Source organism: Oncorhynchus clarkii, chromosome 23, assembly GCF_045791955.1.
Source record: "Oncorhynchus clarkii lewisi isolate Uvic-CL-2024 chromosome 23, UVic_Ocla_1.0, whole genome shotgun sequence".
In the NCBI taxonomy this organism is placed as follows: Eukaryota; Metazoa; Chordata; class Actinopteri; order Salmoniformes; family Salmonidae; genus Oncorhynchus; species Oncorhynchus clarkii.
This window is the reverse complement of record NC_092169.1, coordinates 4894519-4907249: the sequence shown is the minus strand read 5'-3', so window position 1 is coordinate 4907249 and position 12731 is coordinate 4894519. Positions and strand designations below refer to the sequence as shown.

The following is a 12731-nucleotide window of genomic DNA, read 5'->3' as shown; positions in this document are numbered from 1 at the left end:
TTAAATTATAATAACTGATCTAATTTAGGAAACAAATGTTTTTTTTTGCACACAAGGGTGTCGACATTTCTACAAATTAATAAAAAAATGAAAAGCTGAAATGGCCTTAAGTTCAGGAATAAAAATGTGCTTAACAAGTCACAAGTTGCAGGGACTCACTGTGTGCAATAATGACTACCTTACTTCTGTACCCCACACATACAGTTATCTGTAAGGTCCCTCAGTCAAGCACTGGATTTCAAACACAGATTAAACCGCAAAAACCATGGAAGTTTTCAACGCCTTGCGAAGAAGGGCACCTATTGTTAGATGGTTAAATTAAAAAGCAGACATTGATTATCCCTTTGAGCATGGTGAGGTTATTAATTACATTTTGGATGGTGTATCAACACACCATGTCACTACAAAGATACAGGCTTCCTTCCTAACTGGGTTGCGGTATATTTCACCATATGATCAATGGTGACTTTAAAACAGTTACAGAATTGAATGACTGTGATAGGAGAGAACTGAGGACGGATCAACATTGTAATTACCCCACAATACTAACCTAATTGACAGAGTGAAAAGAAGGAAGCCTGTCCAAAACATGCATCATGTTTGCAACAAGGCAATAAAGTAATACTGCAAAAAATGTGGCAAAGCGATTTAACTTGTTGTTCTGAAAACAAAATGTTTGGGGAAAATGCAATACAACACATTACTGAGTACCACTCCATATTTTCAAGCATAGTGGTGGCTGCATCATGTTATGAGTATCTTGTAATTGTTTAAGGACTGGGGAGTTCTTTAGGATAAAATATAAACTGAATGGAGCTAAGCACAGCCAAAATCCTAAAGGAAAACCTGGTTCAGTCTGCTTTCCTCCAGACACTGAGAGATTAATTCACCTTTCAGCAGGACAATATCCTAAAACAGTGGCAGAGTTACAGTTTTGACTTAAACCTACTTAAAAATATATGGCAAGACCTGAAAATGGTTGTCTAGCAATGATCAACAACCAATTTGACAGAGCGTGAAGAATTTTGAAAAGAATAATGGGCACGTTGCACAATCCAGATGGGGAAAGCTCTTGCAGACTTATCCAAAGACTTACAGGTGTAATCGCTGCCAAAGGTTGAATTCTTATCTAATCAACATATTCGTTTTTATTTTTTACTAATGTCCGAATTTTTTCCCTGCTTTGACAGAGTATTTTTTTTGTTTTACAATTTAATAAATTGTAATCCCACTAACAGTACAAAATGTGGAAAAAGTCAAGTGGTGTGACTACTTTCTGTACATACTCTTAGAAAAAAAGGTCTACCTAGAACAAAGTGTTCTTCCGCTGTCCCTGTAGTAAAACCAAACCCTTTTTGGTTGCAGGTATAACCTTTTCACCAAAGGGTACTTTGAGTCTTCTACCTGGAACCTGACAGGGACAGACAAATATCATTTTATGGTTGTGAAATATGTTGGTTACAAAATCGAAGGACCATTAAAATAGAACTCAGGTGCTGATTTCCAGGCTGGTAGTAGCCACTACAGCAATGTCCATCCAGAACAACGAGACAGTATTTCTAGTTAAGGGGTTTTTAATGGACAGAAAGGATCCACACAGACACACTCACGCCACCCTTGAAACGGACAGATTCTGGTTCTGTAAGGGAGGTAATATACATGTAGGCATATTTTCCTTCTGCAGGGCTAGTTTCTACTAAACAGGCTAGTGGACCTGTACATCAACAACAGCAATACAGGACAGTCTACATAATACCAACACCAGAGCATGAGCGATTTACATATACAAAGGAAATAGCCTATCACCTCAAATGACAAATGCTAACAAACGGCTAAAGCTACTAGGCATGCTAACATACACTACTAATGCATTCTTTGTGTAAATGCTAGCGGCAGCGCGAGCTAGCCAGCAAACTCAACATATATGGAAAAATACAACAACAGACAATACTTAGCAACAAAACCAACGGGACATAAAACATCTTAAAACACTTATGTTTTAGACGCACGCACAGTAAAATGTCAGACACCAAGGATATTGTACACAAGAGGAAAAGGGTAGTTCGTCAGGATGGAAAGCAATGTTATCTGATTTCTGCGCTGGCAGGGGTCCTACACGAATGAACCTGAAGTCTCAGGAATATAGGCTGCTGATTGGCTAATATAAGAACGTCTGGCGTGACCTTGGCCAATAAGGACACTAAATGTGGTTTATGGTCTGAAGAATAGGAGACTAAAACACCGTTTCCACTGGGATTTAAAATTAGGGGGCAAATTTCAGCTAGTCAACCTAGTCCAGCCTAGGTTGACTTCAAAGTCAAGGTAAACCATTTTAGGTAGAGTGAAGTGTAGAATAGTAGTGTTTAGCATATTTTATGAAACGGGTTGTTTCGATCATAGATGCTGATTGGACGAGCAGCATTCCAAGCCGTGCTGTATTCACCAACAGGCACACCTATGCCTGCTAACAGGTCCATCTGAGTTATTTGTCACCCTCCATAAGAATATAATCATATTCAGGTTGCTGTCCGAATCATCTCTTGCATTTATCTGAATTTACACACTATTTCCCCTTGCTTCTAGCTTTGCATTTAGTTTGGTAAAGCGGGGTTAATATAAGCGTGACTGAGTTAGCTGAAGTTGTCTAGCTAGCTAGTGACAACAACTATAGTCTGCCTGCATAGCAACCATTTTTGTTAACGGACGAGCAGACATTTTACGTAGCAACTATGCAAACATGATTTACGTCTGGTGCGTGTCTGTGGAAACATGACCAAAATAACTAACACAGATTTTTTTGTCCGGATTATATATTCTGGTGGAAGAATGAAATTGTATGAATTTACTTATCAATATCATGTTTTTAATGAATATAGTCACAGCCAAATGGGTAGACATGTTTCTTCTGGGCCCTACAGACTGTCTGTGCCTCCTCTTAGGGATTGTGGCTCTGTGGTCCCTGGCAGTCCTGTCCTTCGAGCGTTTCTTTGTGATCTGCCGGCCTCTGGGGAATGTTCGTCTTAGGGGGAAGCATGCGGCAATGGGCCTGCTGTTTGTCTGGACCTTCTCCTTCATCTGGACGATCCCTCCTGTGTTCGGCTGGTGCAGCTACACGGTCAGCAAGATCGGCACCACCTGCGAGCCAAACTGGTGAGAGGCAGCAACTTCGACCTCCTGTTTGTATCATAAACGCACAAACGGGTCATTTTTGAATTGCAGTGGCATTTGGGCATGGCATTTTGTATTTATTTAAATGCCTTTGGGTAAGTCTGCCCATTCTTAATCAACTAATATGGCAGTTTAATGACTTTAAATCATTTTTTACTATAATGATAACATTGTAATTTACCAACAGTAGCGGTAGGAACCCCAATGACACATTTTAGGTAATTTTGGATTTTCTTAAATGGAATTCATCAACTCATAAAAAATAATTGACAGACGTATTATCATAATCATTTTGCTCACATTGTAATTTCCCTTCATTTAAATCAAGTAACACCAATACCATTTAAAAAAAAATGTATACACACAATTATCAATGGAATCCTCAAATTCATGACGTACTGAAAGGGTGTGATTAGCAAATTATTTTCTTTAATACAGACCCCTCCCCTATAAGAGTTTGTCACTGGAGGAAATGCTCACGGTCCATGTATTTCTTTGTAAGAAGTGAAGGGATACACATTATTGTTTTGTATGGTGTTAATTCTATACAAGAGCAAGGTAATGTTGCTTAGAAAGCATTTACTTCAGCATCACTCTGTAGCATTCATACAGCACCGTTCAGTGCATAGGAAGTAATGCCAAACTTGGCTCTAGCACCAGTGTCAGCGCACTCTCAAATGTTGTTTTTTGCCATCATTGAAAGCCTGCCACACACACACACACTATACGATACATTTATTAAACATAAGAATGAGTGTGAGTTTGTCACAACCCAGCTCCTGGGAAGTGACAAAGAGCTTTTATAGGACCAGGGCACAAATAATAATATAATAATAATAAACAATTTTGCTCTTTATTGAACCATCTTACATATAAAACCTTTATTTGTTAATCGAAAATTGTGAATAACTCACCACAGGTTAATTAGAAATGTGTGCTTGAAAGGATGCACATAACTCTGCAATGTTGGGTTGTATTGGAGAGAGTTTCAGTCTTAAATAATTTTCCACACACAGTCTGTGCCTGTATTTCGTTTTTATGCTAGTGAGGGCTGAGAATCCACTCTCACATAGGTACGTGGTTGCAAAGGGAATCAGTGTCTTAACAGCGCGATTTGCCAAGGCAGGATGCTCTGAGCGCACCCCCAATCCAGAAATCTGGCAGTGGCTTCTGATTAAATTACATTTTCACAGAACCGCTTGTTGCAATTTCGAGGAAGCTCTCTTGTTCAGACATTGTTAAGTGGATTGGAGGCAGGGCATGAAAGGGATAACGAATCCAGTTGTTTGTGTCATCCGTTTCAGAAAGGTACCTGCTTAATTGCACACTCAACTCACTCAGGTGCTTCGCTATATCACATTTGACATTGTCCGTAAGCTTGAGTTCATTTGCACACACAAAAAATAAATCTTTAACAAAGTTAACTATTTTCACCGTAGTGTCCAAAACGTCTTTCAAGCTCTCAGGCGTTCCCTTGGCAAGAGCCTCTCGGTGGATGCTGCAGTGTACTCGAGTGGCGTCGGGAGCAACTGCTTGCACCCGCGTTACCACTCCACTATGTCTCCCTGTCATGGCTTTTGCGCCACCAGTACAGATACCAACATGAGCTGCAGCTACGTTTGGCTACATAGTGAAATTCCCGCGAGAGAGTAACGGTTAATGTGATTGGATGTTAGTTATTTGACTAGGCTACCTGTATTTGACATTGTGTTGTTATTTCGCTGAACACTAGATGGTTTAATTGTATTTTTGGCAGTGAAATGAGGCCAACCAGGCGAGAATGAAACCTCACCCGAATGCATAGCCCTGTTGGAAAATATAAATGGACTGTTTGAAAATGTGAAGATAATAAAACATTTTTTTTTTTAAATAATAATATATATATATAAATATATATTTAAAAAAAAATGTGAATCACATTTTTATTTGGCGTACCCCCGACAGCATTGCGCGTGCACCCCAGTTTGGGAATACCCGCTCTATACAATATATTACATACTTATTACATATATTAGTACTTTGAACAATGCCTTCAGGTAAAGTTTTGCAGTATGAAGGAGTTGCAATACTGTTTAAAATAAAATATGAATGATGTGTAACTATTTGTCATTTTAAAGTGTTTTTCATGGTTGCAAAGCCAAGGGATGCAAATGCCACCACAATTCAAGTATGACTGTAATCCTCGCAAGGTGAGGTATTGAAAACAGGGGTGTCAATCATTTTGATCCCTACCTTTTTGAGAATTAAGTCGTTTTTTCAGTGCAATGGTATTAGTATAAAATAACATACTTTTCAAATGTTTTGGAGCATACAATAATGCTCAATATTTAAAATTATTTATTTAATTGATTCATTTTCAGGTTTTGGACCCCACTGTATAGCATTTTGCAAATTAAAAGATTGTCTCTCTGAAATGAAACCATCAAGTGATATATTTTAAACAAACACGTCTGTCATCGACAACCCCATGCCCTGATTAGACAGTGAAAAAACAGACCAACCTCTTTCATCATTTCTTTAAACAATAAAAGCTAATTTACCAACATTTCTGAAAGTGGATATATAGCATTTTGGAATTAAACTCTTCATATAGCTTAAGGTTAAGACTAATCCTTGTGTATGTAACTTAGTTGATTGCACCTTGCAAAATGATCTCACCTTTACAATGGAAAAACACTTTCAAGTCAAGGAGCCAAGGTAATTTGGCCCTATGGGGTACCCTCCTAGAGATCATGGTAATGATGTTAAGCATTGCTAATCAAAGGGAGGCAGGTAGGGGGGCTGATGAGCACTGCCTCTGGTCCATTGAGAGAGCCAACGCTAAGGCAGTGAAATACAGTCAACAATGCAATTATTAGCCACATTCAAGGATATACATAATATATCCGTGTCCTAACTTGTCCCTCTGCGAATACACAGCTTGTGTTCTGTCAGAAAACATTTGGGTCATGTTGACTTCCCAGCAGGGACTGAGGAAACAGATCTAGGGGTCCACATGCATCCATGCATTTATTTATTCAACCCAACACTATTCACATGATTCAGAATATTAAAAAGAGGTACACTTTTCAATTCTAGGCATTGTGAAAGTTATGAATTTTATGAAAAATTATGCTGATTAGAGTGTATGTTATGTTGACCCGTGATAGAATTGCTTTCAGTGTTCCACCTTACAACGCAGTATTGCGTTGACTTCCATTCAAATCCCCTCAAATCCTTAAAACCTATGGGCTGTGACAGGCCGATAAGGCATGTGTTAGGCTGGGAATCTAAACTAGTAGGGCGCCTGGAGGACTGTGGGTGGGGACATTTTAGTTAGGTGCACCTCCCTAAACTCTGATTTAGACTTTGTCTCTGGTTCTGTGTGAATGAATCCCCAGCTTGTCACCTTTGGTATCGGTAACAGGTATTTATAATGGAAATTACACAATTAGTCTTCCATCAACTGGCCCCTGGGACCCCAATTTTGTCCCATAGATTTGCTTCAGCTGTAGAATTCCCACTTTAATTTAATCTCAAATGAGGTACAAAGCAGAATAAGCCTATCTGAACGGTCCAATACGACCCTCCGCCTCTGTCAACATTATGTCACGCACCTTTACGGTGTCCTTAAAGGCTGAATCTAAGGTTGAAACAATAATAAAGAGACACCCCGCCTATGTTTTGGTAAAAGGCTGAGGCATTGGCCTGGATAAATGTAGCCACTCTCAGATTAATACACAGAGCTATGGATGCAAGGACTGACCGTCCATGATATCAAAAATGATTGTTTTAACCATGTTTTGAGGCTAAACAGGGGTTGTTTACATTTACAATGTTTACAAACATTGGAGAAAAACAAGCTTATATGTTGGGTTCTCATGGGGTGTGACAGTTGAACTAAGCTCATGAGGCATTTATAAGTTAATAATGGGTATACACTGAGTGTACAAAACATTAAGGACTCTTTCCAGGACATAGACTGACCAGGTGCATCCAGGTGAAAGCTATGATCCCTTATTGATGTCAGGAAGGTGTCCTTAATGTTTTGTACACTCAGTTCAAAAATGGATGCAACAACTACAGATTGCCCTTTCTTAAAGTAGCAGTTAACTTGAAAAAAAAAAGTAGTAGTTTAGTTTGTTTTTGACATTCCTGGGGTGTTTTTACAAACCATTTTATAAATGTCTTGTCTTGCTCAAAAAATGCTAGATATTGGACATTGCTATATAAAAACAGTTTGAAAATCAACTTGAGCTTAATAAGAGTGAACTATCACTTTAAATACAGACTCAGCCATAAGACCAGGCCATGTAGCAAATGCTGGAAATGTCATTCAAATGTTTATGTTCTACTTTCCTCAGGTACTCCAACAACATTTCAAATCACACCTACATAATCACCTTCTTTGTGACCTGCTTCATAATGCCCCTGGGGGTGATCATTTACTGCTATGGGAAGCTCCTACAGAAGCTGAGAAAGGTCAGTTCCCATTTATAAAATACTGGAACTATTGGGAGTGGATGCAACGGAACCAAAGTAGTAATTGGCCAATCCTTGGCTTGTAATGTCTAGTCTTTACGTCATGGTGTATTCAAGCCTTTCAGTTAAGTTCTTATAAGACTTTAAATAAACTTACACGGCAGACTTTCTAGCTCAATAACCAAAGGTGTTTGTTTTCACGTAACCCTCAGGTGTCCCATGGCAGGCTGGGTAACGCCAAGAAACCGGAGCGTCAGGTGACACGCATGGTGGTGGTGATGATTGTGGCTTTCATGGTGGGCTGGACGCCCTACGCAGCCTTCTCCATCATTGTCACAGCCTGTCCCACCATCTACCTGGACCCCAGACTTGCTGCTGCACCCGCTTTCTTCTCCAAGACGGCCGCAGTCTACAACCCAGTCATCTACGTCTTCATGAACAAACAGGTATCTCACTCTTTTCCTCCTGAACACATTGCTACTGATGATATTCTCTGGTTTATTCATTTCACTGGAAAATAAACAGATTATGGATAGGCTATATTTCTGCTATTGTTGTCCAATGGTTTAGACAGCCATTCCCAGGTGTACTGGGAATAAGGCCAGGAAACAATCAGATCAGCAGTAACACGGGTTAGCCGACAAACACATAGTTTGTCATTGCTTTTGTTTGGCCAGTGTCGGAGGTGTAACTGTGTTAGAGCTGTCAAATCCACAAGCGGTTCCTGGCGTTACCTATCGTGGACATGCCATTGGATGCACTTAATTGAAGCCACGTTACAATGGAGCCATGTTACAAGTTCGAATACTGGAATGTGTGATGTAATCTACACCTTGATTAGGCTGATATAAATCCCTATTATTTAGTTTATTGAAATTGCATTTGAGTTTCATTATTTCGATATAGCCTACACTTTCTTGTTTGGAACTTCTACGGGTCAGATTTAAGGAAGGGTGTGGTTTCATTACAACTATCACAAGAACAGCCGCTTACTGATTGGACAGCTTTAACGCAATTACACGGCTTACACCGCCCAAACAAAAGCAATGATAAGCTATGCGTTTGTCGGCAAAGACTAAATACAATTTGGCACTGTTCAGCAGGAAAAATGCCCACCAGTTCTCTGACAAGTTGTGAGGAGTCTCACTCAACTGACACATTGCTTAGAGGCATCACGAAATCACATTTTATTTGTCACATCCGCCGAATACAACAGGTGTAGCCTTTAATGTCAAATGCTTGCTTATGAGCCCTTCCCAATGATGCAGAGTTAAAAAAAAAGGGGTACTGGATATTTGAGGTAGAAATGTACATAAAAGCAGGGTAAAGTGATTAGGCATTAGGATATATAATAATATGAGTAAAACAAAGAACAGAGTAGCAGCAGCATATGATGAGTGTGAAAGTGTGTGTGTGTAGCATCGGTACGCATGTAAGTGTTATGTACATTGGGGCAAAAAAGTATTTAGTCAGCCACCAATTGTGCAAGTTCTCCCACTTAAAAAGATGCGAGAGGCCTGTAATTTTCATCATAGGTACACTTCAAGTATGACAGACAAAATGAGAAGGAAAAAAATCCAGACAATCACATTGTAGGATTTTTAATGAATTTATTTGCTAATTATGGTGGAAAATAAGTATTTGGTCACCTACAAACAAGCAAGATTTCTGGCTCTCACAGACCTGTAACTTCTTCTTTAAGAGGCTCCTCTGTCCTCCACTCGTTACCTGTATTAATGGCACCTGTTTGAACTTGTTATCAGTATAAAAGACACCGGTCCACAACCTCAAACAGTCACACTCCAAACTCCACTATGGCCAAGACCAAAGAGCTGTCAAAGGACACTAGAAACAAAATTGTAGACCTGCACCAGGCTGGGAAGACTGAATCTGCAATAGATAAGCAGCTTGGTTTGAAGAAATCAACTGTGGGAGCAATTATTAGGAAATGGAAGACATACAAGACCACTGATAATCTCCCTCGATCTGGGGCTCCACGCAAAATCTCACCCTGTGGGGTCAAAATGATCACAAGAACGGTGAGCAAAAAATCCCAGAACCACACGGGGGAACCTAGTGAATGACCTGCAGAGAGCTGGGACCAAAGTAACAAAGCCTACCATCAGTAACACACTACGCCGCCAGGGACTCAAATCCTGCAGTGCCAGACGTGTCCCCCTGCTTAAGCCAGTACATGTCCAGGCCCGTCTGAAGTTTGCTAGAGAGCATTTGGATGATCCAGAAGAATATTGGGAGAATGTCATATGGTCAGATGAAACCAAAATATAACTTTTTGGTAAAAACTCAACTCGTCGTGTTTGGAGGACAAAGAATCCTGAGTTGCATCCAAAGAACACCATACCTACTGTGAAGCATGGGGATAGAAACATCATGCTTTGGGGCTGTTTTTCTGCAAAGGGACCAGGACGACTGATCCGTGTAAAGGAAAGAATGAATGGGGCCATGTATCGTGAGATTTTGAGTGAAAACCTCCTTCCATCAGCAAGGGCATTGAAGATGAAACGTGGCTGGGTCTTTCAGCATGACAATGATCCCAAACACACCGCCCGGGCAACGAAGGAGTGGCTTCGTAAGAAGCATTTCAAGGTCCTGGAGTGGCCTAGCCAGTCTCCAGATCTCAATCCCATAGAAAATCTTTGGAGGGAGGTGAAAGTCTGTGTTGCCTAGCGACAGCCCCAAAACATCACTGCTCTAGAGGAGATCTGCATGGAGGAATGGGCCAAAATAGCAGCAACAGTGTGTGAAAACCTTGTGAAGAAAACGTTTGACCTCTGTCATTGCCAACAAAGGGTATATAACAAAGTATTGAGATAAACTTTTGTTATTGACAAAATACTTATTTTACACCATAATTTGCAAATAAAATCCTACAATGTGATTTTCTTTTTTTCATCTTTTTAAGTGGGAGAACTAAATACTTTTTTGCCCCACTGTATGTATGTAGTAGTTTTGAGGCTACATGTGAATGTGTCTGGGTTTGTGTGAGAGTGTAATTGTAGTGTGAATGTATATATAGTGTAAATATAGTCTTGTAAGGGTGCATAGAGTCATTGCAAGATAGTGTCAATGCAGATAGCTAATTAAATGGTTACCCAGACTATTTAGCAGTCTTATGGCTTGAGGGAGAAGCTGTTCTGGAGCCTTTTGGTTTGAGAACCGATGCTTTGGTACCATTTGCCGGACGGTAGCAGAGTGAATAGTCTATGGCTCCGGTGGCTGAAGTCTTTGGTAATTTTTCAGGCCTTCTTCCTCTGACAACGCCTGATATAGAGGACCTCGATGGCTGGGAGCTCAGCCTCAGTGATGTACTTGGCCGTCCACACCAACCTCTGTAGCGTTTTGTGGTCAATGGCGGTGCATTTACCATACCAAGCGGTGATGCAGTCAGTCAAGATGCGCTAGATGGTGCAGCGGTATAACTTTTTGAGGATCCAAGGGCCCATGCCCAAATCCTTTCAGCCTCCTGAGGGGGATGAGGCACTTTTATTCCCTCTTCACAACTGTGCGGGTGTGTGGACCATGTTAAGTCCTTAGGGATGTGGACACCAAGGAACTTTTAGCTCTCGAACCGCTCCACTACAGCCCCGTCGATTTGGATGGGGTTGTGCTTTCCCCCCTTTTTCCTGTAGTACACGATCAGTTCCTTGGTCCTTGGCACCACACTGCTAGGTCTCTGACCTCCTCCCTGTAGGCTGTCTCATCACTGTCTGTGATCAGGCCTACTACCGTTGTCTTCAGCACACTTGATGATGGTTTTGGAGTTGTGTGTGGCCACGCAGTCGTGGGTGAACAGGGATTACAGGAGGGGACTAAGCACACATCTCCGAGGGGCCCCGTGTTGAGGGTCTGCGTTGCGGAGGTGTTGTTGCCTACCCTCACCACCTGGGGCCAGCCCGTCAGGAAGACCAGGATCCAGTTGCAGAGGGTGTTCAGTCCCAGGGACCTGAGCTTGTTGATGAGCTTGGAGGGGACTATGCCTGTCCTTATACACTGCTCAAAAAAATTAAGGGAACACTAAAATAACACATCCTAGATCTGAATGAATTAAATATTCTTATTAAAAACTTTTTTCTTTACACAGTTGAATGTGCTGACAACAAAATCACACACAAATGATCAATGGAAATCAAATGTATCAACCCATGGAGGTCTGGATTTGGAGTCACACTCAAAATTAAAGTGGAAAACCACACTACAGGCTGATCCAACTTTGATTTAATGTCCTTAAAACAAGTCAAAATTAGGCTCAGTAGTGTGTGTGTGGCCTCCATGTGCCTGTATGACCTCCCTACAACGCCTGGGCATGCTCCTGATGAGGTGGCAGATGGTCTCCTGAGGGATCTCTTCCCAGACCTGGACTAAAGCATCCGCCAACTCCTGGACAGTCTGTGGTGCAACGTGGCATTGGTGGATGGAGCGAGACATGATGTCCCAGATGTGCTCAATTGGATTCAGGTCTGGGGAACGGGCGGGCTAGTCCATGGCATCAATGCCTTCCTCTTGCAGGAACTGCTGACACACTCCAGCCACATGAGGTCTAGCATTGTCTTGCATTAGGAGGAACCCAGGACCAACCGCACCAGCATATGGTCTCACAAGGGGTCTGAGGATCTCATCTTGGTACCTAATGGCAGTCAGGCTACCTCTGGCGAGCACATGGAGGGCTGTGCGGCCTCCCAAAGAAATGCAACCCCACACCATGACTGACCCACCGCCAAACCAGTCATTCTGAAGGATGTTGCAGGCAGCAGAACGTTCTCCACGGCGTCTCCAGATTCTGTCACGTCTGTCACATGTGCTCAGTGTGAACCTGCTTTCATCTGTGAAGAGCACAGGGCGCCAGTGGCGAATTTGCCAATCTTGGTGTTCTCTGGCAAATGCCAAACTTCCTGCACGGTGTTGGGCTGTAAGCACAACCCCCACCTGTGGACGTCGGGCCCTCATACCACCCTCATGGAGTCTGTTTCTGACCGTTTGAGCAGACACATGCACATTTGTGGCCTGCTGGAGGTCATTTTGCAGGGTTCTGGCAGTGCTCCTCCTGCTCCTCCTTGCACAAAGGCGGAGGTAGCAGTCCTGCT

The 12731-nt window shown here is 41.7% G+C and overlaps 1 protein-coding gene across 1 annotated transcript in view; it reads left to right on the top strand.

Moving 5' to 3' along the window:
• Positions 1-12731, top strand: part of LOC139381522 (vertebrate ancient long opsin a) — a 31538-nt gene that overhangs the window by 690 nt on the left and 18117 nt on the right. The window contains exons 2-4 of the mRNA XM_071125138.1: positions 2940-3150; positions 7512-7629; positions 7842-8075. Coding sequence (XP_070981239.1) covers positions 2940-3150; positions 7512-7629; positions 7842-8075 — 563 coding nt within the window. The remainder of the gene's footprint in view (positions 1-2939; positions 3151-7511; positions 7630-7841; positions 8076-12731) is intronic.